The sequence below is a fragment of the Pongo abelii genome, chromosome 6, assembly GCF_028885655.2.
Source record: "Pongo abelii isolate AG06213 chromosome 6, NHGRI_mPonAbe1-v2.0_pri, whole genome shotgun sequence".
NCBI classification, from domain to species: domain Eukaryota; kingdom Metazoa; phylum Chordata; class Mammalia; order Primates; family Hominidae; genus Pongo; species Pongo abelii.
The window spans coordinates 21,157,282-21,180,108 of record NC_071991.2 but is presented as its reverse complement, the minus strand read 5'-3'; the positions used below and the strand labels follow the sequence as shown (position 1 = coordinate 21,180,108).

The window sequence follows — 22,827 nt, the reverse complement described above, 5'->3', positions numbered from 1 at the left end:
GGTTTCACCATGTTGGCCAGGCTGGTCTCGAACTCTTGACCTCAGGTGATCCGCCCACCTCGGCCTCCAAAAGTGCTGGGATTATAGGCGTGAGCCACTGCACCCGGCCATTTCTTTTTTTTGAGAGAGGTTCTTGCTCTGGTTGCCCAGGCTGGAGTGCAGTGGTGTGATCACAGCTCACTGCAGCCTCCAACTCTTGGGCTCAAGTGATCCTCGTGCCTTAGCCTCCTGAGAAGCTGCACTGACAGTCACACACCACCACATTTGGCTAATGTTTTGTATTTTTTGTAGAGATGGGGGGTCTTGTTATGTTGCCCAGTCTGGTCTTGAACTCCTGGCCTCAAGCAATCCTCCCATGTCAGCCACCCAAAATGCCGGGATTACAAGCATGAGCCACTGCATCCGGCATCCTCTTGGCTTCTGACAGTCACCCCATACTGAGGCTCCAGTGCCCAAATCTACCCTCTCCTCTGAAGATGTGGAAAATGAGGCTTGGCAGGGGGTAGGGTCCAACTTGGAGCCTCTCAGGCTCATGCCTTTTTCTTCTCTCCAGCCTCACAAATTCCAGGGAAGCCAAGCCAGGGGGTGATGTTTGAGGGGATCTTCTGGAACGTCAGAGCTAAGAACACTGGTTCACAATGCAGGGGGCAGATGTGGCCAGAGAAAGAATTCACAATACCCAGGTGGTTCTCAGAATCCATGGAGAGAAAGAGTGGCCTGGAGGCCTCTTCTTCACCAGGGCAGACCCTCAGGAGGCTAATGGTACGGCCCTGATTTCTGCAGGGGGTGGTCAGATGCCCGTCGCTTACCTGGGACAGTGACTGCAATGATGTCCAGATCCTCTGGCTCAATTTTGATCGGCCTCAGCCAACCCAGCTCCCTGGAGGTTCCTGCAAGGAGGAAAAGAAGGATCTGGTCAAGTCTGGCAGGAGCCTGACCAGGCAGAGTGAGTCTTTCCAGAACATTCTGGTGTCTGTAACTTGTTAGTGAGGCCCTACCTAGGACAAGTCATGTCACTCCCCTGGCTTCTGCCCAGACCGGAACTGGAGGTTGGGGGCCCCTCAGGCCAGGCTTAGGGGCTCCAATTTACAGACCCGGTAACTGAGGCCCCCCAGAGGGGAGGCTGCTGGTTCAAGAACCTGCAGCCTGGGTCTGGGCATTGACAGGAGGCAGTGGTGATGCCAGCACCTAGCTCTCCACGTCCCCACCCCAGTAAGCTCCCAGTATGCCTTGCACCTTGGCGCTGCGAGGCCTGGGAGATGCAGGTGGGCAGAGGAGGCTCGTTAGCACTCCAGGCTCATGGGCTGAGTTGAGCTTCTCCCCAAAGCTGCGGGTAGGGCTGGTGGTTGCCCTCCCAGCCCATGACACACACAGTGGGCCCTGGTACTTCTCACCTGGCCCACAGTCTTCAGACATGCCGCCCTTGTCTGACCTGTGAAGGGAAGCAGGAAATGACACCTGTCAGCCAAGTCCATGGCCACCCTGCCCCAGCCTTGCCCCTCCAGGCGGTTGGGGCCCACTGCGGTTGCCACTGCGGAAGGCATCCCTGCCCCCATCACCCCTGGCCCTCCAGGATGGTGCTCCCCACCTCCACCAGGGAGAGAGATTCCTCGTGCCCTGTCTCCAGGGACCACAATCTCCAGGGGTGGCCAAGCCAGGCATCTGCTCACTGTCCTGGGGTGAGCATCTGGGTATCCCCCTTCCTCACCACCTGGGAGCCCTGGGCTCCTAGGCTTGGCACAGTAGGGGTTTGATCACTGCTTGTGGGGGACTGAGACCTGCAGGGCCTGGAAAGTGTTAAGAATCTGGAGAGGGGGCTGGGGAATGAAGGTGGCAGGAACCCTGAGACGGATGATTTGGTTAATTCCCTCCCTCCCAGAGAACTGCAGGGAGAGGCCTGATACGATGTGGGGATTCTGGGATGAACAGCCCACCTCTGCCTTAAGAGGTCAGAATCTGCTTGGGGGGTGTTGGTGGATGGTAGCCAAGCTGACTGCTGGGGGCGGGGTCTGGTGGGCACTCAAGTCAGGCATCGAACCTGGTGTTGGTATGTATGTATGTATGTATGTATATATGTATATGTATATATGCATCCATGTATTATTTTTTTTTTTTTGGGACAGAGTCTTGCTCTGTTGCCCAGGCAGGAGTGCAGTGGCACAATCTTGACTCACTGCAATCTCTGCTTCTGGGAATCAAGAGATTCTCCTGCCTCAACCTCCCGAGTGGCTGGGACTAGAGGCATACGCCATCATATCCAGCTAATTATTTTTGTATTTTTAGTAGAGACGGGGTTTCGTCATGTTGGCCAGGTTGGTTTCGAACTCCTGACCTCAGGTGATCTGCCTGCCTCAGCCTCCCAAAGTGCTGGGATTACAGGCGTGAGCCATCGTGCCCGGCCACATGTTTGTATTTTTGAGACAAGGTCTCACTCTGTTGTCCAGGCTGGAGTGCAGTAGTGCGATCGTAGCTCACTGTAGCCTTGACCTCCCAGGCTCAAGCAATCCTCCCACCTCAGCCTCCCAAGTAGCTGGGATCACAGGTAGCAGCCACCACGCCCAGCTAACTTTTTATGTTTTGTAGAGACAAGGGTCTCACTGTGTTGCCTAGGCTGGTCTCAAACTCCACGGGTCAAGAGATCTACCCACCTTGGCCTCCCAAAGTGCTGGGATTATAGGAATGAGCCACCAAGCCCAGCCTGGTGTGGGCGTGTATTTATTTTGAGACAGAGTCTTGCTCTGTCACCCAGGCTGGAGTGCAGTGGCACAATCTCAGCTCACTGCAACCTCTGCCTCTTGGGTTCAAGCGATTCTCCTGCCTCAGCCACCCGAGAAGGTGGGATTACAGGTGCCTGCCACCACGCCCAGCTAATTTTTTATATTTTTAGTAGAGATGGGGTTTCACCATGTTGGTCAGGCTGGTCTCAAACTCCTGAACTCAGGTGATCCACCCACCTCAAACTCCCAAAGGGCTGGCATTACAGGTATAAGCCACCGTGCCTGGCCTTTATTTTCATTTAATGAGAACCTCAGCCAGGCGCAGTGGCTCAGTCCTGTTATCCCAGCCTTTTGGGAGGCCGAGGCAGGAGGATCACTTGAGGCCACGAGTTCAAGACCAACCTGGACAACACAGTGAGACCTCGGTCTCTGTTAAAAAAAAAAAAAAAAAAAAATAGAGACAATCACATTGAGGGCACACAGGAAATGAAACTAAGATATATTTTGGCTTTGTAAATCAGTGTTTTCATATACTGTTTTTGTTAGATTTATTTTTCCACCAGTGAAAACATTTTTTGAACACAAATTTCTTTTCCAACTAAACAATTTGTAAGTAAAGTTCATTCAAATGTGTGTTGAAACATTTAATGTTTGTGTTCTGAAGTTTATCTTTATGTACATCAAGATATTGGTTGTCTTGTTTTAAATGTATCATTATATCACACATTTTATTATTTGTTTAATAAGGGTAATGCCCATCTAGGAATGAATAGTTTTTTTAAATCAAAGACAAGAAGACCAATGACAAACTCCATGTGGCAGACAAAAGGTTAAAGAACTTCTTCAAATAAGTAAAGAAAAAAATATTTAGGCTGGGCGCGGAGGCTCATGCCTGTAATCCCAGCACTTTGGGAGGCCGAGGTGAGCGGATCATGAGGGCGGGATATCAAGACCGTCCTGGCTAACACGGTGAAACCCTGTCTCTACTAAAAATACAAAAAATTAGCCAGGCATGGTGGCGGGCACCTGTAGTCCCAGCTACTCAGGAAACTGAGGCAAGAGAATGGCATGAACCCAGGAGGCAGAGCTTGTGATGAGCCAAGACGGCGCCACTGCACTATAGCCTGGGCGACAGAGCATGACTCCATCTCAGAAAAAAAAAAAAGAAGAAGAAACATTTAAAACATTAAATAATGCACCAAGGACATGAATGAACAATTCACCATTTAGACATACAAAGGGCCAACAAGGGATGACAAATATTCATCTTCATTAGTAATAAACGTCATTTGAAATTTGTCAAAAATGAAAAATTTAGTTTTGGGGTTGTTTTTGGAAGTCGGGTCTCACTATGTTGCCCAGGCTGGTCTCAAACTCCTGAGCTCAAACAGTCCTCCCACCTTGGCCTCCCAAAGTGCTGGGATTATAGATGTGAGCCAGCACATGGGGCCAAGATAAAAATTTAGGATTGCATTTTTGCATTTCATGCCTATGAGCGTACAGAAAAATGTACCTCCCTGAGAAGCAAAAATTGTAACATTTCCAGAGAGCAACTCAGTACAGTGTGTCATGAGCCTTAAAAACCTTTTTAGGCTGGGAGCAGTGGTGGCTCCTGCCTGTAATCCCAGCACTTTGGGAGGCTGAGGCAGGAGGAACACTTGAGCTCAGGAGTTCAAGACCAGCCTGGGCAATATAGCAAGACCTCATCTCTACAACACCAACACCCACGCCTTGGAATGAGCCTGATCTCTGCCACTGAGTGGTGTGGGTCCTTGGATGAGTCACACTCCTTTACGAGGCCTCAGTGCTCCTCACCTGTAAAGTGGGTCTTAGGACATGGGGATTTTGTGAGGTGGGATAGAAGAACACGGGGGGCTGGGCACAGTGGCTCATGCCTGTCATCCCTGCACTTTGGGAGGCAGAGGTGGGAGGATCGCTTAAGGTCAGGAGTTCAAGACCAGCCTGACCGACATGGTGAAGCCCTGTCTCTATTAAAAATACAAAAATTAGCCGGGTGTGGTGGCAAGCGCCTGCAATCCCAGCTACTCGGGAGGGTGAGGCAGGAGAATCACTTGAACCTGGGAGGCGGAGGTTGCAGTGAACCGACATTGTGCTACTGCACTCCAGTCTGGGCCACAGAGTCAGACTCTGTCTAAAAAAAACAAAACAAAACAAAACAAAACAAAAAAACATGGGGAAGCACCTAGCCTCATGCCTGGCACACCACTAAGGTTATCTTATCTTATTCTCTTTTTTTAAAGGAGGGTCCCAGCTCCTCCCTTCCCTCCCTCCCTTGTCCCTGCCCAGAGAGCAGCTGGGATGGGAGCTGGCAAGGGGATGGGTCCAAAGCCCTTCTGCAAACAGGGCCACTGGAGGGGGCTGGGATGCCCCCAACCCTGTCCCACTTCTTGCTCACCGTATCTTGTGTTGAAGAGCAACTCCACCTGCTTCCACAGGGGCCGGATCACGTCACCTTGACTGTCTGGAAGGCAAAAGGCAGTCTGTTAAGGCTCTTTGGTGGCAGCTTCTCGGCTGATGTTCCTGCTCTGCTGGTACCAAGATTGGCCCTGTGGTGAGATCTTGGAATGGGGGAAGGCTGGGGCTGGGGCGGTGGCGGTGGGCAACTTATTTCCTCAGAAATGGCACACGCAGACAGATCCACAATTCCTGTGAGCCAGACAGGGCTCACTTTCCTGTTTGTGAAATCAAATCTAGGGCACCACCAGCCTGAATGAAGATTTGGAAGGTTCTGTGGACTAGGAGTGACCATGGGTCTTTCTAGGTATGTGACTGAGTATAGTATGTGACAGAACTAGCGGGTACACACTAAGCCTGCAAATTGAGCACGCCGCCACCAGGTGGCAGTGGAAGACTTCATGCTTCCTCCTGCCAGGCCAGGTTTGGGGAAGTGACAATTCTCTCCTCTGACACTCCCTCATTCCATTCCAGGATACTCCAGAGGTGAAACAGACCCACCCTCACGCTGGCCTCCCTCTCTCTCTGTCCTACTTCCATTCTCAGCAGGGAGGGAATTCTCACGTTTCTGAAAATGGGTGTGTCTGCTGGACACAAAGCCAATTTTGTGCTTTCAGGCCTCTATTCTACTTGTTCAGATAGAGGAGGCTCAGTTCCCAGTCTTGAAACCTTTGTGGAAAGCAGCAAACAAAGTCTTGTAATTTCCCTTAGCAGTGGGAACTGCTTGCAGCTCTGACCAGGTACCTCCTGGTTCTAGAAGACATATCCTTAAATCTCCTCCCATCTCAGGCAGCCCACAGGACTCCCACCCCCAAACCAGGGTGCTGGAGAAAGATGGGATGGAGAGAAGGAAGAGACCCAGAGGCCAAGGGTAGATGGAGGGCAGGGGAGGAGACATGGGGTGGCGGTGGGCGTAAAACGTTGGGGGTAGACAGTGCCTCACCCTCCACGGGCCTCTCCTCAGGCCGTGGGTCCTCACTCAAGCCTTTGTCTAAAAGAGAAAAGAGGATGCCGGGAAGCCATGTTCATCATCTCCTAAGCCTTGCACTGCTGACGTCAGACCAGATAGCTGGGGAATGGAGGGCTAGGGGACCCCAACTCTGATGCACGGCACCCACTCCAATGGGATCAGGGATCCTGATTCCATACAGGTGCCCACCCTGGCCTTCATACAGAAGCAGGCTGAGATCATTTTGCATGTACCTCCCAAGCTAGTCTGTTGTAGACACCGAGGACACATGGGAACAAGACAAAGTCCTCGGCCAGGCACGGTGGCTCATGCTTGTCATCCCAGCACTTTGGGAGGCCGAGGTGGGTGGATCACTTGAGGCCAGGAGTTCGAGACCAGCCTGGCCAACATGGGGAAACCCCGTGTCTACTAGAAATATAAATTGGCCAGGCATGGTGGTGAGTGCCTGTAATCCCAGCTACTCGGGAGGCCGAAACAGGAGAATCTCGTGAACCTGGGAGGTGGAGGTTGCAGCGAGGTCAAGCCACTGCAGTCCAGCCTGGGCAACAGGGTGAGATTCCGTCTCAAAAAAAAAAAAAAAAAAAAAAAATCCAGGTGAGAACACGGGACAATTTGTTTAAAATAGTCATCACATGAGTTAGCACATAGAGAAAAACATACAAAGGGTAGGTACTAGGAATACTAGTGGTTGCCTTAGGAGGATGTGATTGGAGCTTTTTCCTTCATGTGTTACATAGTTTTTTGTTTTGTTTCAAGAGACAGGGTCTTGCTCTGCTACCCAGGCTGGAGTGCAGTGGTGCAATCGCAGCCCACTGCAGCCTCAACCTCTTGGGCTCAAGCGATTCTCCCACCTCAGCCTCCCGAATAGCTGGGACTACAGGTATGTACCACCACATCCAGTTAATTGTTTTATTTTTTGTAGAGATGGGGTCTTGCTTTGCTGCCCAGGCTGGTTGTAAACTCCTGGGATCAAGCGATCCACCTGCCTCAGTCTCCTCAGTAGCTGGAACTAGAGGCGCGCACCACCACGGCTGGCTACTTTTTAAAATTTTTTGTAGAGAAAGGGTTTTGTCATGTTGCCCAAGCTGGTCTCGAACTCCTGGGCTCAAGCGATCCTCCCACATTGGCCTCCCAAAGTGCTAGGATTACAGACATGAGCCACTGCACCTGCTCCATGTGTTACACAGTTGTCTATCATTTAACTGTTTCATATCACACATGTGTAAATAGAAAAACACACACATGCAAAATCCTCTAATGTTTGCATTTTCTGTAGAGATGGAGTCTCACTATGTTGCCCAGGCTGATCTTAAACTGCTGGACTCAAGTGATCTGCCCACCTCGGCCTCCCAAAGTGTTGGGATTATAGGTATGAGCCACTGTGCCTGGCCCTAAGTATTTATTTTAAGCCACTAGGTCTGGAGTAATTTGTTACATAGCAGCAGATAAATAACACACATATTTTCTATAGTGATCACATTTATAATTTAAATTGAGTTTAAAAGGCTGGGAGCAGTGGCTCATGCCTGTAATCCTAGCACTTTAGGAGCTGTGTCATCTTTGGAAAGGTACTTGAACTCTCTGTGCCTTAGAATCCGTTTTCTAAAATGTGGGCGGGGCACGGTGGCTCATGCCTGTAATCCCAGCACTTTGGGAGGCCGAGTCGGGTGGATCATCTGAGGTCAGGAGTTCAAGACCAGCCTGGTCAACAAAGTGAAACCTGGTCTCTATTAAAAACACAAAAATTAGCTGGGTGTGGTAGTGGGCACCTGTAATCCCAGCTACTGGGGAGGCTGAGGTTGGAGAATTGCTTGAACCCAGGAGGCAGAGGTTGCAGTGAGCCATGATCACGCCACTGCACTCCAGCCTGGATGACAGAGCAAGACTCTGCCTCAAAAACAAACAACAAAAAAGTGGATAGCAGCATCTACCTGGAAGAATTGTTGTGGGATCAACAGTGCAGAGAATCTAGCAAGTATAAAAGAAAAAAAAAGTATCACGACCCTCTATAAATTTATCATGCCAAGAGGGAAGTTACACCCTGACCGAGTCACATAGCATGTTTGTAACTTCTGCTTCTTAAATTATAATTTATTCCTTCCTTATTATTTTCATTCTGCAAATGACTATGAGAGACCAGAGACTAGTCCTCCTCTCCTTACAATCACTTATCTTTGTTACAGATTAACTGCCTCCTTTATTGTTCTGTACCTAACTCACACCAGATGGCACAAAAGACCCCATGATGTAAGTACATCTTCAGTGTAGAAGGTAAAATCCACCTTTCCCGGAAAAAAGACCACCTCGTCTGGGTGCAGTCGCTCATGCCTGTAATCCCAGTACTTTGGGAGGCCGAGGTGAGATGACTGCTTATGCCCAGGAATTTGAGACTGGCCTGGGCAATGTGGTGAAACCCTGTCTCTACAAAAAATACAAAAATTAGCTTCTTTTCCAAAAAAACACCAAATGGCGGATGACGCCGGTGCAGCGGGGGGGCCCGGAGGCCCTGGTGGCCCTGGGATGGGGAACCGCGGTGGCTTCCGCGGAGGTTTCGGCAGTGGCATCCGGGGCCGGGGTCGCGGCCGGGGACGGGGCCGGGGCCGAGGCCGCGGAGCTCGCGGAGGCAAGGCCGAGGATAAGGAGTGGATGCCCGTCACCAAGTTGGGCCGCTTGGTCAAGGACATGAAGATCAAGTCTCTGGAGGAGATCTATCTCTTCTCCCTGCCCATTAAGGAATCAGAGATCATTGACTTCTTCCTGGGGGCCTCTCTCAAGGATGAGGTTTTGAAGATTATGCCAGTGCAGAAGCAGACCCGTGCCGGCCAGCGCACCAGGTTCAAGGCGTTTGTTGCTATCGGGGACTACAATGGCCACGTCGGTCTGGGTGTTAAGTGCTCCAAGGAGGTGGCCACCGCCATCCGTGGGGCCATCATCCTGGCCAAGCTCTCCATTGTCCCCGTGCGCAGAGGCTACTGGGGGAACAAGATCGGCAAGCCCCACACCGTCCCTTGCAAGGTGACAGGCCGCTGCGGCTCTGTGCTGGTGCGCCTCATCCCTGCACCCAGGGGCACTGGCATCGTCTCCGCACCTGTGCCTAAGAAGCTGCTCATGATGGCTGGTATCGACGACTGCTACACCTCAGCCCGGGGCTGCACTGCCACCCTGGGTAACTTCGCCAAGGCCACCTTTGATGCCATTTCTAAGACCTACAGCTACCTGACCCCTGACCTCTGGAAGGAGACTGTATTTACCAAGTCTCCCTATCAGGAATTCACTGACCACCTCGTCAAGACCCACACCAGAGTCTCTGTGCAGCGGACTCAGGCTCCAGCTGTGGCTACAACATAGGATTTTTATACAAGAAAAAATAAAGTGAATTAAGTGTGAAAAAAAAAAAAAATACAAAAATTAGTCAGGTGTGTTGGTGCATGCCTGTAGTCCCAGCTACTAGGGATGCCCAGGTGGGAGGATCGCTTGAGCCAGGGAGGCTGAGGCTGTAATGAGTTACGATTGCACCACTGCACTCCAGCCTGGGTGACAGAGTGAAAGAAAGACCACCTGGACCAATCAGATTGTTTTAACTATATATTAAGCCTTAAACGGAGAGATGCTGAAATTCTGCTAAGCTTCCCTAAACTTTCTCTATGCAAGTGATCCCAAACTTCTAAGCCTTGGAACACTGTCTTCCACTCTTGGGTATCCGTGCTTCCCAGGTGGCCCTCCTTAAACTCTGTGCATGAATAAACTCCCTTTAGATTCTGACCCTGTTTATTATTTGAGGTTGACACACTGTGCAATATACATCAGAACACCAATTTTTTTTTTTTTTTAGACGGAGTCTCGCTCTGTCGCCCAGGCTGGAGTGCAGTGGCGCGATCTCGCCTCACTGCAACCTCCGCCTCCCGGGTTCAAGCAATTCTCTGCCTCTGCCTCAGCTTCCCGAGTAGCTGGTATTACAGGTGCCCGCTACCACGCCCGGCTAATTTTTGTATTTTTGGTGGAGACGGGGTTTCACTATGCTAGCCAAGACGGTCTTGAATTCCTGACCTCGTGATCCACCCGCCTCGGCCTCCCAAAGTGCTGGGATAACAGGCGTGAACCACTGCGCTCGGCCCGGTAGCTTATATTTTTAAAAAGATGTTTTCTTCGTTTCCTAGCCCCTTGTAGCCCCGCTACAAAGTTCCAAAGGCTTTAATGTTGTTGCAACGGCCATCAGCTGTCAAGATGGGGGGGTTCAGCTCCCTAAAGCAGGGCAGCCTCAGAGGGAGCCGAGCCTGCCCAGGATGAGCGGCGCCGGGCGGCGGGGGACGCTGCGGGGTCCCCGGGACCTGGCTGGAGGAGGTGTTGGGGGGCGCACGTACCCAGGCTCAGGTGAGGCGAGTGTGCGGCAACGGCTGCAGCCGGAGCTAGCTGGCTTGCAGTGGCCATTGAGGAGCTTTTGCCTGACCATCTGTTTGTGCCCGCCCGGCGACAACCGCTTGGTGTGCAGCGCCTGCTCGCTCAGCGTCAGGCCCTTGCTGCGCCCTACGTTGCAGGCTGGGAAGTCGCGCCGGTAGTAGTAGCACAGGCAGTGGTAAACCTCCTCCTTGTAGCTTACTGGTGTTAGCGGCCTGGTCGGAGCCTACGAACACTGAGCGGCCGGTTGTGGCCGCGCGTCTGCGCATGCGCGCTTCTGGACACCCGGGCAGCCGCACCTCGAGTTCCGATTGGTTCCACATGAGGGGCGGGTGTCTGTGTCGTCACTGGGGCGCGCCTTCGCTGACGTCACAGGCGCGTGCCCTCGGCGACGTAATAGCGCCAGGCCTTCCGCGACGTCACAGTGACGCTACAGTGCCTGGAGCTGGGCTCTTCTGTCTTCAGAGTGGTGCCTGGTAACCGCGTCTTCCCCGCCATGTTGTGTGTGTTGCTGGCTGGAGAAGGGTAGTTGACAAACTCTGACCCAGCACGGTATTTCTGTGGGTCAAAACTAGAAAACTATATCCGGGCGCCGAGGTGGAAGGATCCTTTCAGGCCAGGAGTTAAAGAGCAGCCTAGGCAACATGGCGCGACCCCGTCTCTGTAGTCCCACTTCAGCTTCCCAGATACTTGAACCCCAAAGTTCAAGGCTGCAATGACCTATGATCCCATCACAGCACTCCAGCCTGCGAGACTGAGGTAAACACTGTCTAAAAAAGTAAAAAAACTATCCAAGTGTGCAACAGGGAGGGACTGCTTAAAGAAAACAGAATTGTATGTTCAAATACTTTTAACAAGTGCAAAATGTATAGGCTGAAATAAATAGGGCTGGCCCAGCGCGTTTGCTCCCGCCTGTAATGCCAACATTTTGGGTGCCCTAGGCAGGCCATCACTTGAAGTCAGGAACTCGAGACCAGCCTGGCCAACATGTGAAACCCCATCTCTACTAAAAATATAAAAATTAGGCCGGGCACCTTGCATCGTTTCAGGGGGCTGACACCTCCCTAAGGGCCCGGTAATTGAACCCCTCGGACTTGAGGGTGAGAAACCTTGGCTCAGTTCTTCCCAGGGTGATCAGCCCAGGGGTAAGCGAGGAGAGGCCAGAAAGCAGGACCCATGAGAAGGACCCCCTCCTGGAGTTTGAGGCCCATTCCTTCCTGCCCCTGGGTCTCCTCAGTCCAGGACTCCTCCCTGCTCTGCCCCACTCCTGGGGCCATGGCCATGGGGGGCTGCATTTGGGTACAGGCCCCAGCGGCAACCCTGGGCCCAAAATGGACGGGCTCACCTGAAGGGGATCAGAGTAACATGGCAAGAAGCGGGAAAAGCCGCGCTGGAACCGCGCCTCTCTGCCCCCTGATGTCAGTGGGTGCACTCTTCCCTCACCTCACTCAGGCAGCGGCTTGAGTTCCATGGGAGCACTGTCGTGCTCCCTCTGCTGTCTCTTTTTAGACTTGGGGCTACCATAACACTTTCCCTTCCCCAGTCCTGCCAACCTGGTGGCACATTGGTCTTCCCTCTTACACGGTCCTGGGGACAGGCCCGTCCTGTATCATACCTGCATCGAGACCCTTTTTTTCTCCAGGGCCTGGGGAGCAGCCAGGCTTCATGAGTTAAATACAGATCTGAACCATACCAAGCTAGGATTGGGGTACACACTCTCCTCCTCTGAAAACTAGCTAGGGATTCGAACTTGGTGGGTACACACTCTCCTCCTCTGAAAACTAGCTAGGGGTTCGGACTTGGTGAGAGGGAGAGTGTGACAAAGCCAGACCAGACAAGGACTGATCACCTGGAAAAACCTGCCATCAAAGACCTTGACGAGTGCTAGGTGCGGTGGCTCATGCCTGTAATCCCAGCACTTTGGGAGGCTGAGACAGGTGGATCACTTGAGGCCAGGAGTTCGAGTCCAGCCTGGGCAACATGGCAAAACCGTATCTCTACTAAAAATAAAAAAGTTAGCTAGGTGTGCTACGCCCCTATAATCCCTGCTATTTGGGAGGCTGAGGCAGGAGAATCGTTTGAACTGGAGAGGTAGAGGTTGAAGTGAGCCAAGATCGTGCTACTGTACTCCAGCCTGGGAGACAGAGTGAAACTGTGTCTCAAAAAAAAAAAAAAAGAAAAAAGAAAATGGCTTTGGCAGAGGGGCTGGCCCGGCAGTGCCTTCCCCTGGGTTTCTCCTGGGTAGGCCTCTGCCATGAGGAGGCGCTTCCTTCTGCCTCTCCATGGCCCACAGCAAAGGAATGTCTGCTTTTTGGGGGTTGGGTGGGAGACTGCTGGCAGAACTGGAAACCTTCTTCAGGTGGGGTTTTTTTTTTTTTTTACACGCAGTCTCACTCTGTCACCCAGGCTGGAGGGCAGTGGTGCAATCTCTGCTCACTGCAACCTTTGCCTGCCCCCACCGGGTTCAAGCAATTCCCATGTCTCAGCCTCCTGAGTAGCTGAGATTACAGACATGCGCCACCACAGCTGGCTAATTTTTGTATTTTTTGTAGAGACGGGGTTTCACCATGTTGGCCAGGCTGGTCTGGAACTCCTGACCTGAAGTGATCTGCCCACCTCGGCTTCCCAAAGTGCTGGGATGACAGGCGTAAGCCACTGCGCCTGGCCCCTTCAGGTGGGTTTTGAGGCTTCACTACAATACTAGTTCCCCGTTGCTGCTGCAACAAATTACCACACACTTAGTGGCTTAAAACAGCACAGAGATATTCCCTTACAGTTCCAAAGGCCAGAATTCTAAAGTCAGTCCCACTGAGTCAAGGTGGGAGCAGGCTCAGTGCCTTCCCAGGCTCTGTGGGAGAATCCGTTTCCTGGCCCTGGAGGCGGCCTGTACTCCTCAGCTTGTGCTGCCCTTCTCGAATGACTCGAGTTTCCTGCTTTCATCACTACACCTCCCACCACTCTCCATCACCTGCTCTGCTCTTATAAGGATCCAGGTGAGTACATAAACCCTGTGGCGACAAGCTGGCCAAAGACTCTCAACTTCATTATACGTGCAAAGCCCCTTTTGCCATATAAGGTCATGTTCATCGGATTATGATGTGGGCATCTTGGGGGCATCAGCCTGCTACAGCTAGGCTGCAAAACTATTACACCCTCCTGGTGTTTCAATGATTGGGAGAAAAAGGGTTGGGATTTTTTGCTTTGGGGTCCCTGTTAAACTTGTATCTGTAAGGTCTGGGGTTCCTCTTAACCTTGTGTTTTTGTTTTTTCTTTTTTGAGACAGAGTCTTGTTCTGTCATCCAGGCTGGCAGTGGCCGCAGTCTCAGCCCACTGCAACATCCGCCTCCTGGGTTCAAGGAATTCTCCTGCCTCAGCCTCCCAAGTAGCTGAGACTACGGGCGCCTGCCACTACGCCTGGCTAAGTTTTGTATTTTTGGTAGAGACGGGGGCGGGACTGGGGGGTGTGGGAGTGGAGGGGGTTTTCCACTATGTTGCGCTTAGCTCAAAGCGATCTGCCCAGCCTCTGCTCCCGAAGTGCTAGGATTATAGGCCTGTACCACCGCCACTGTAAAATCTTATTTCCATACAGCTGAGACATGTTTTAGGAAGTTTGCTAAAAGACCCCTGGAGACCTCCTCATTGTGGCCTCCCTGTTGTCATGTTTAATTTGATTGATCTTTTCTGCCCTCCTGCTTTTCATAAATTAAAAGGCTAAAAAGAGGTACTAAACTTTAAAACTTCTCTTATAGTCTCCCATTAAACTAATTCTAAGAACCACCAAAAAGGGGAAAATTTTTTTTGAAAGCAGTAAAATGATATGGTCTGTTAGAATGTAAAATACAGGAAATAAGTCATTATATGTTATTGCTGCTGTGATATAGGGATGTATTGTTGAGAATCAACTTCTGGTCAGTTTTCAGAGAAATGGAATAGTCGTATCACTGATCTACGTAAACAGGTTGAAGAATTGTCTGAAAGAAAATATGGTGTGTCTAAACTGGAAAAGTCCTGTAATAGTTTGTTCATGAGCATTTACACAATGGAGTTGCTGTTTCATCATGGGGGTACTGTGGACAAGCCCAGGGCTGCTGGTGAGTCATGCCATCCTTACACGTCTTTCCATGTAAGGCACTTTGTAGTGTCTGTCTAAATATTAGAAACTTTCTTTGTTTCTAGATTACTAGAAAACTAAGGAAAAGTTGTATTTCTCTAATTATCAATTAGCATTTCTTTTATACTTTCAGTGTGGCTATTTCGGATTTCTTTATATATTTATTGCAAAGCCCTGGATCTTAGGGATTTGATTAAAATATATATATATATCTCTACATATATATATATATATATATATTTTTTTTTTTTTTTTTTTTTTGAGATGGAGTCTCGCCCTGTCACTGCGGCTGAAGTGCAGTGGCATGATCTCAGTTCACTGCAACCTCTGTCTGCCAGGTTCAAGCAATTCTCTGCCTCAGCCTACCGAGCAGGTGGGATTACAGGTGCCCGCCACCATGCCCCACTAATTTTTGTATTTTTAGGTGAGCCAAGGTTTCACGATCTTGGCCAGGCTGGTCTTAAACTCTAGACATTGTGATCCACCCACCTTGGCCTCCCAAAGTGCTGGGATTATAGGCGTGAGCCACCGTGCCCGGCCAAATAATATTTTTTTAAACTAATTGTTTCTCTCAATCTGCTATGTTAAATTCGTTATTCGGCCGGGCGCAGTGGCTCACACCTGTAATCCCAGCACTCTGGGAGGCCGAGGCAGGCAGATCACCTGAGGTGGGAGTTCGAGACCAGCCTGACCTACTAAAAATGCAAAATTATCCGGGCGTGGTGGCACATGCCTTTAGTCCCAGCTACTTGGGAGGCTGAGGCGGGAGCACTGCTTGAACCTGGGAGGTGGAGGTTGCAGTGAGGCAAGATGGTGCCACTGCATTCTAGCCTGGGCAACAAGAGCAAAATTCTGTCTGAAGAAAAAATTCGGTATTCACCAAGATGCCCCTATTGTTTCTGCCTTTGTCTTGATGCATCGCTGAGTTGATGTTAGATTTCAAATTCTTCTTTTCCCTTATCCTATTCTATCCTAAAGCCACCTTTATATAATGATGAAAGAAATTAGCAATTTGTTATTATCGTCTCTCTGATGGTATATAGTAAATGCTCACCTAAAAATAGCAACAACCAGTGAAAAACATCATGTGTTTTGCCGTTTTTATTTGGATGACTATTTATTTTGCAATCTACTAGCAAGCTATAGAATTGTATGACATGCAGAATTTTAACTGAAGTGATTTAAGTGAATATTTAAACGTGATAAACCATATTGATGATGTTTATGTTAATATACTTGAACATTTTTTCTTCATCGTGAGTAATATAACCTACCCCTCAATGAAAGTCTAGAATTAGAGTAAATTTACTAATGAATTAAATAACTTTTCCACAATATTTTTAGTTATGAGCTTAAGGTTCTTTTAGTGTTTTTTCCACTTTTTAATAGCGTACGCCTTTTTTGCCTTTGTTTTTTATTGGTTCATTTTAAAGCAAAAACCTCATAACATGTGCTATTTGGAAGCACCGTAACGTAGTGGTAACGTCTTAGGCTCTGGGGACACGGCCTGGCCACATCTCTTCTCCTTTCTGAGCCTTAATATCCTCTTTTGTGTTCATGAGAACTGAAGATCCATCCCAAAGATTTGATAAGATAGTAAAGTGCTTCACATAATACCAGGCATATAAATACATAGTAAATGTTTCCTTCTTATGTTTTTATTGGTTGATTGATTGAGACAGAATCTCGCTCTGTCACCCAGGCTGGAGTGCAGTGGTACTATCTCGGCTCACTGCAACCTCTGCTTCCCAGGTTCAAGAAATTTTGCTGCTTCAGCCTCCAAAGTAGCTGGGATTACAGGCGTGCACCACCACGCCCAGCTAATTTTTGTATTTTTAGTAGAGACAGAGTTTTTTGTCTTGTAGGCCAGGCTGGTCTCGAACTCCTGACCTCAAATGATCCACCTGCCTCCCAAAGTGCTGGGATTACAGGCGTGAGCCACCACACCTGGCCTATGTTTTTCTTATAGTTAGTACTATTCTGAGTAAAAATAATTTGCTATTACAGTTTTATAAATTGACTATGACCATTTTATAAATGTCAGTGCTTTTTATAAGGTGAAACAGATTATGTTGTGGGGCTTTTATTGTGATGGTGATTGATTAGATTATTTTGTTTAAAGACAATAATGTTCAGCTGTTGTGAAGTTATAAAAACAAACTTCACATTTCATAATTTTAATGCAATATTAGTGGTAATTACCTTAGGGAAAGATAGTTTTGTTGTGATATATAATACTGAAGTTTAGTGTACAGCAAAGGATATTAAACGTAAGTCAGCACTAATGTGTTACATGGTACACTTGAAACTTTAATACAAATATCAATGTTTAGCAAATAGACATTAACACAATGATAGCCAAAAAATGGAGCTGTTCTGATGGGAGACCATTGATTATGTTTGATTTTAATACTTCCCATGCTCTTGACTTTTTTTTTCTTTGAGAGAGAGTCTTGCTCTGTCACCCAGGCTGGAGTGCAGTGGCACCATCTCAGCTCACTGCAACCTCCACCTCTCAGGTTCAAGCAATCCTCTCGCCTCAGCCTCCCCAGTAGCTGGAAATACAGGCGAGTGCCACCTCGCCCTGCTAGTTTTTGTATTTTTAGTAGATACGGGGTTTCACCATGTTGGTCATGCTGGTCTGGAACTCCTGACCTCAGGTGATCGACCTTCCTCAGCCTCACAAAGTGCTGGGGTTACAGGCGTGAGCTACCACGCCTGGCCAGCTCTTGACTTTTTATAGCTGTTGTTATTATTTTAATTTTGAGTAAATAAATGCTTGCTGAAATGTTGCAGTTCACAAGAATCTTCAGCTTCTGTTATGTAAAAAATTATTTGTAAAAGTCCAATAAGGTTACACTAATGTTTATGTTTTGAAAATATTACCTCTTCCATTTAGTACTGTATGTATTAAATAAAATTAGATGGTGATTTTTTTTGGCTTTATAATGTGGTTCAGATTTTTGTAGAAAGTCTGGCTGTGTCTACATTGCCTTAAAGCAATGGGATATTTCTTTCTTTTTTGAGCTAGAGTTTCACTCTTATTGCCCATGGTGGAGTGCAATGGTATGATCTCGGCTTACTGAACATCTGCCTCCCAGGTTCAAGCAATTCTCCTCGCTCAGCCTCCTGAGTAGCTGTGATTAGAGGCACCCACCACCACGCCCGCCTAATTTTTGTATTTTTAGTAGAGTTGGGGTTTCACCATGTTGACCAGGCGGGTCTCAAACTCCTGACCTCAGGTGATCCTCCCGCTTCAGCGTCCCAAAGTGCTGAGATTACAGGCATGAACCACCTCGCCCCGCCAGGAATCTTTTTTAAGAAGGCTATCTACTTATGGAATTCCTTGCAAAGGAAAGGATTCATTTTGTGATTAAAAAGTAAGACTCTTGGGTTCTTGTTGGACTCCTATCTCTGTTCTTAGTAATATATCTTTGTTATTGTTGACAAATGTTCATTCACCACTAGGGTTATATTTAATTGTTTGAGTTATTTTATGTTTTTTTGTTGTTGTTTTGAGACAGAGTGTTGCTCTGTAGCCCAGGCTGGAGGGCAGTGGCGCAATCTCGGCTCACTGCAACCTCCACCTCCCAGCTTTAAGCAATTCTCCTGCCTCAACCTCCCGAGTAGCTAGGAGTACAGGTGCCTACCAACATGCCCAGCTGATTTTTGTATTTTTAGCAGAGACGGGGTTTTACCATTATTGGCTAGGCTGGTCTTGACCTCCTGAGCTTGTGATCCACGCGCCTCAGACTCCCAAAGTGCTGGGATTACAGACTTGAGCCACCGCGCCCGGCGTATTGTATGTATTTTTATCTACCATTTTTTAATTTGTTTGGGTCCAACATTGAGTCAGTCATGCCAGTGTTAGCTTTTGAAACATGAACACTGCCCGCACCTGACTGGCATGCAACTGACATTTTCTTTCACAATTTTCTGCTACTTATTGCTAAAAATAATAGTATCCATGTCTTGCTTTTAGACCTGAGATTTTTATAGCATATATGGGAATATATGATTGTTTTTCTAGATGTGTAGAGGAAGATAGTGTTGAATGCAATGTGATATTAAAGGATCCCATTTAAGATTTTTGTAATATGCTTCAAAGACCTGTAGGTTGTAAAGTAGGTCACTTGTGAGAACACATGCTCCGTGAAGCACCTTGTGAGACAGTTTACAATTATTATTTTGTTTTGTTACTCTGTAGAAACCTCAAATGAAGGTTTAGTGGTGCTCGAGCATCCAGATTGTCTTTTCTTTTCTTAATTTTTTTTTCCCCTGAGATGGAGTCTTGCTCTGTCACCCAGGTTGGAGTGCAGTGGCATGACCTTGGCTCACTGCAGCCTCCACCTCCTGGGTTCGAGCACTTCTCTTGCTTCAGCCTCCTGAGTAGTTGGGATTACAGGCACCTGCCACCACGCACGGCTAATTTTTGTAGTTTTAGTAGAGACAATGTTTCACCATGTTGGCCAGGCTGGTCTAGGACTCCTGACCTTGTGATCTGCCAGTCTCGGCCTCCCGAAGTGCTGGGATTACAGGTGTGAGCGATCGTGCCCAGCCTGTCTTGTCTTTTCAAAACCACCCTTGGTGATTCAATGTTAAGTATGTACTAGTGGATGTTACTTTGCTGAATATTGCCTAGTGAATATTAAGTAGTCTCACCTTTCAGACATGAACTTATGAATTTAAGACATGAAGATTTACAGCTTGATAAACCAGCTTCAGGAGGTAGGTCTTCAGTCTTAAGTCAGATTAGAAGATTATGTGCAGGCCGGCCATGGTGGCTCACACCTGTAATCCCAGCACTCTGGGAGGCCGAGGTGGGTGGATCATGAGGTCAGGAGATCGAGACAATCCTGACTAACTGGATGAAACCCCATCTCTACTAAAAGTACAAAAACTTAGACGGGCATGGTGGTGGGCGCCTGTAGTCCCAGCTACTCGGGAGGCTAAGGCAGGAGAATGGCATGAGCCTGGGAGGCGGAGCTTACAGTGAGCCGAGATCCCGCCACTGCACTCCAGCCTGGGCGACAGAGTGAGACTCCATCTCAAAAAAAAAAAAAAAAAAGATTATGTGCAATAATTATTTAATGCTTGACATTGTTTTTTTTAAAATGGTACCTTCCACATGAAATAATATGCTTGTAACTATTAATTATGTTCCAGGACAGGAGAATTGATGTTGTCAAAATTTTTTTTTTTTACTTTTTTTTTTTAATCTTTGAGACGGAGTTTTGCTCTTGTTGCCCAGGCTAGAGTGCAATGGCACAATCTAGGCTCACCGCAACCTCTGCCTCCTGGGTTCAAGCAATTCTGCTGCCTCAGCTTACTGAGTAGCTGAGATTACAGGCATGCGCTACCACACCCGGATAATTTTGTATTTTTAATAGAGGTGGAAAGGTTTCTCCATGTTTGTCAGGCTAGTCTCAAACTCCCAACCTCAGATGATCCACCCATGTCGGCCTCCGCAAGTGCTGGGATTACAGGCCAGAGCTACCCCGCCCGGCCTCATTTGTCAAAATTCTAATACTCTCTACAACAGTGAACTCATTTTCTTTTTTTAATCCATTATAAATACATGTAAATGTTGCACTTATGGGTAGACAGAACTAAAAGAACAAAATTTGGCCTACTTTTGAGATGCAAGATTTATCTGGCATAGTGCATTGAACAGGTTATTACTGAAGTCTACATCAGTCACCTGAACAAGCATTCATGAAATGTCCATGATACCCAGGACACAGGAATGTTTCCTTTTAGAGTATAGAGCCATGCATATCATCTCTTAATTGTTTAGATGTGTTTTGAAAGAAATAGAAATAGAGTTGGTTTTCTTACTTGTTTTGCCCCTGGAGTGAAGTGGGGACAAAACAGAATGGAATCACACTGTTAAGATTTACTAAAATGGAAGGATTGCCGCAAGATCATATCCCTAGTCTCCCCATAGCAAATGGCACCTGCTAGCTTTTCTTTTGTTTTCTTTTTTTTTTTTGAGATGGAGTCTTGCTCTGTCGCCCACGCTGGAGTGCAGTGGCGTGATCTCTCAGCTCACTGCAACATCCATCTCCCAGGTTCAGGCAATTCTCCCTGGCTCAGCCTCCCAAGTAGCTGGCATCACAGGCACCTGCCACCAGGTCTGCCTAATTTTTGCATTTGTAGTAGAGTTGGGGTTTCACCATGTTGGCCAGGCTGGTCTCAAACTCCTGACCTCAGGTGAGCCTCCCACGTTGGCCTCCCAAAGTGTTGGGAGTACAGGCGTGAGCCACTGCGCCCGGTCATATGTTTTTTATAATGTTGTTTTATTTTAGGAAAGTAAATACAATGAGTAGGACTCAGCTCCATCTGCTCCACAATTCTCTTACTGTTTTTTTTTTTTTTTTTTTTGAGATAGAGTTTTGCTTTTGTTGCCTAGGCTGGAGTACAATGCTGTGATCTCAGCTCACTGCAGCCTCTGCCTCCTGGGTTCAAGCGATTCTCCTGCCTCAGCCTCCCGAGTAGCTGGGATTACAGGTGCCTGCCACCTTGCCTGGCTACGTTTTTATTTTTAGTAGAGACGTGGATTCACCATGTTTGCCAGGCTGGTCTGGAACTCCTGACCTCAGTTGATTCACCTTTCTTGGCCTCCTAAAGTGCTGGGATTACAGGTGTGAGTCACTGCACCTATCTGTAATGGGATATTTCACTGCAGACTTTGATGAACAGAACATTAGCATTTTTGGTGGTGTTTTTATTTTACTCATAATATTTTTCTTTGGACTCAGTTACAGTAACAGAAGTAAAGATCAAGTTATAAAAATTAAAGAGCAATACAGATTCAATAATTATTCTTTTCTACATATTGTGTTTAAATGATACCCTTTTTTCTTTCTGTCTTTATAGCTCAAGCTGTAAAAGCCAAAGGTCCACCCGTTTTTTCCAGTCTCAAGCTGAAGATCTTTATGTAGAAGGCCTTCCCCACAGGAATTTTTTATTTATTTATTTATTTATTTTTTTTTTGTGACGGAGTTTTTACTCTTGTTGCCCAGGCTGGAGTGCAGTGGCATGATCTAGGCTGGAGTACAATGCTGTGATCTCAGCTCACTGCAGCCTCTGCCTCCTGGGTTCAAGCGATTCTCCTGCCTCAGTCTCCTGAGTACCTGGGATTACAGGCGCCCGCCACTACACCAGGCTAATTTTGTATTTTTAATAGAGATGGGGTTTCACCATGTTGGCCAGGCTGGTCTGGAACTGCTGAACTCAGGTGATCCTCCTGCCTCAGCCTCCCAGAGTGCTGGGATTACAGGCATGGACCACTATGCCAGGCCAGGAATTGTTGTTGTTGTGGTTGTTTTTGTTTTTGTTTTTGAGACACAGTCTTGCTCTGTGCCCAGAGTGGAGTGCAGTGGAGCAATCTCGGCTCACCGCAACCTCCGCCTCTTGGGTTCAAGTGATTCACTTGCCTCAGTCTCCTGAGTAGCTGGGACTACAGGTGCAAGTCACCATGCCCGGTTAATTTTTTTGTATTTTTAGTAAAGATGGGGTTTCTTTTTTTTTTTTTTTTTTGAGACGGAGTCTCGCTCTGTCGCCCAGGCTGGAGTGCAGTGGCACGATCTCGGCTCACTGCAAGCTCCGCTTCCCGGGTTCATGCCATTCTCCTGCCTCAGCCTCCCAAGTAGCTGGGACAATAGGCGCCCGCCATCACGCCCGGCTAATTTTTTGTACGTTTAGTAGACATGGGGTTTCACCGTGTTAGCCAGCATGGTCTCGATCTCTTGACCTCGTGATCCACCCGCCTCGGCCTCCCAAAGTGCTGGGATTACAGGTGTGAGCCACCATGCCTGGCCAAGACAGGGTTTCACTATGTTGGCCAGGCTTGTCTGGTAATCCTGACTTCATCATCCACCCGCCTTGGCCTCCCAAATTGCTGGGATTACAGATGTGAGCCACTTTGCCCCACCAGAAATTTTTTTTAGGAAGGCTATCTACTTACAGAATTCCTGGCCTTGAGAGGATATTACTTGCAATGGAAAGGATTTGTTTTGTGATTAAAAAGTAAGACTCCTGGATTCTTATTTGACTCTTATCTCTCTTGTGAGTAATACATCTTTTTTATTGTTGACAAATATTTACCACTACGGTTATATTTACTGAAGTTTGACTTATATTATGGGTTTTTTTTT

General features: G+C 48.1%; 2 protein-coding genes and 1 long non-coding RNA gene across 16 annotated transcripts in view; 2 read left to right on the top strand and 1 right to left on the bottom strand.

Moving 5' to 3' along the window:
• The window catches only part of LOC103891092 (general transcription factor II-I repeat domain-containing protein 1-like), a 37,632-nt gene extending 26,768 nt beyond the window's left edge, over window positions 1-10,864 (bottom strand). For 4 of the 11 annotated variants that reach the window (XR_008527426.2, XR_008527421.2, XM_054560478.2 and 1 more), the window contains exons 1-4: window positions 10,524-10,861; window positions 5,134-5,199; window positions 1,395-1,432; window positions 810-890 (exon numbers count right to left, since the gene is read on the bottom strand). Coding sequence is in view for 2 of the 11 variants with exons in the window: in XM_063725705.1 (XP_063581775.1) it covers window positions 810-890; window positions 1,395-1,416 (103 nt within the window). In the remaining 9 variants the exon portion in view is untranslated. Of the gene's footprint in view, window positions 1-809; window positions 891-1,394; window positions 1,433-5,133; window positions 5,200-5,756; window positions 6,719-10,523 lie in introns of those variants that run through there. The other 7 variants (XM_063725705.1, XM_054560475.2, XR_010140653.1 and 4 more) reach the window with 6 other exon arrangements.
• LOC129060616 (small ribosomal subunit protein uS5) lies at window positions 8,603-9,570 on the top strand. The gene has a single exon (XM_054560473.2). The coding sequence runs from the start codon at window positions 8,629-8,631 to the stop codon at window positions 9,508-9,510; it is 882 nt and encodes a 293-aa protein (XP_054416448.1). The 5' UTR covers window positions 8,603-8,628; the 3' UTR covers window positions 9,511-9,570.
• A 100-nt stretch (window positions 10,865-10,964) lies between the features above and the next one.
• Window positions 10,965-22,827, top strand: part of LOC134761674 (uncharacterized) — a 48,515-nt gene continuing 36,652 nt past the window's right edge. For all 4 annotated transcript variants that reach the window (XR_010140649.1, XR_010140648.1, XR_010140651.1 and 1 more), the window contains exons 1-5: window positions 10,965-11,316; window positions 13,110-13,550; window positions 13,841-13,993; window positions 14,471-14,648; window positions 17,114-22,738. This is a non-coding gene — a long non-coding RNA (uncharacterized LOC134761674). The remainder of the gene's footprint in view (window positions 11,317-13,109; window positions 13,551-13,840; window positions 13,994-14,470; window positions 14,649-17,113; window positions 22,739-22,827) is intronic.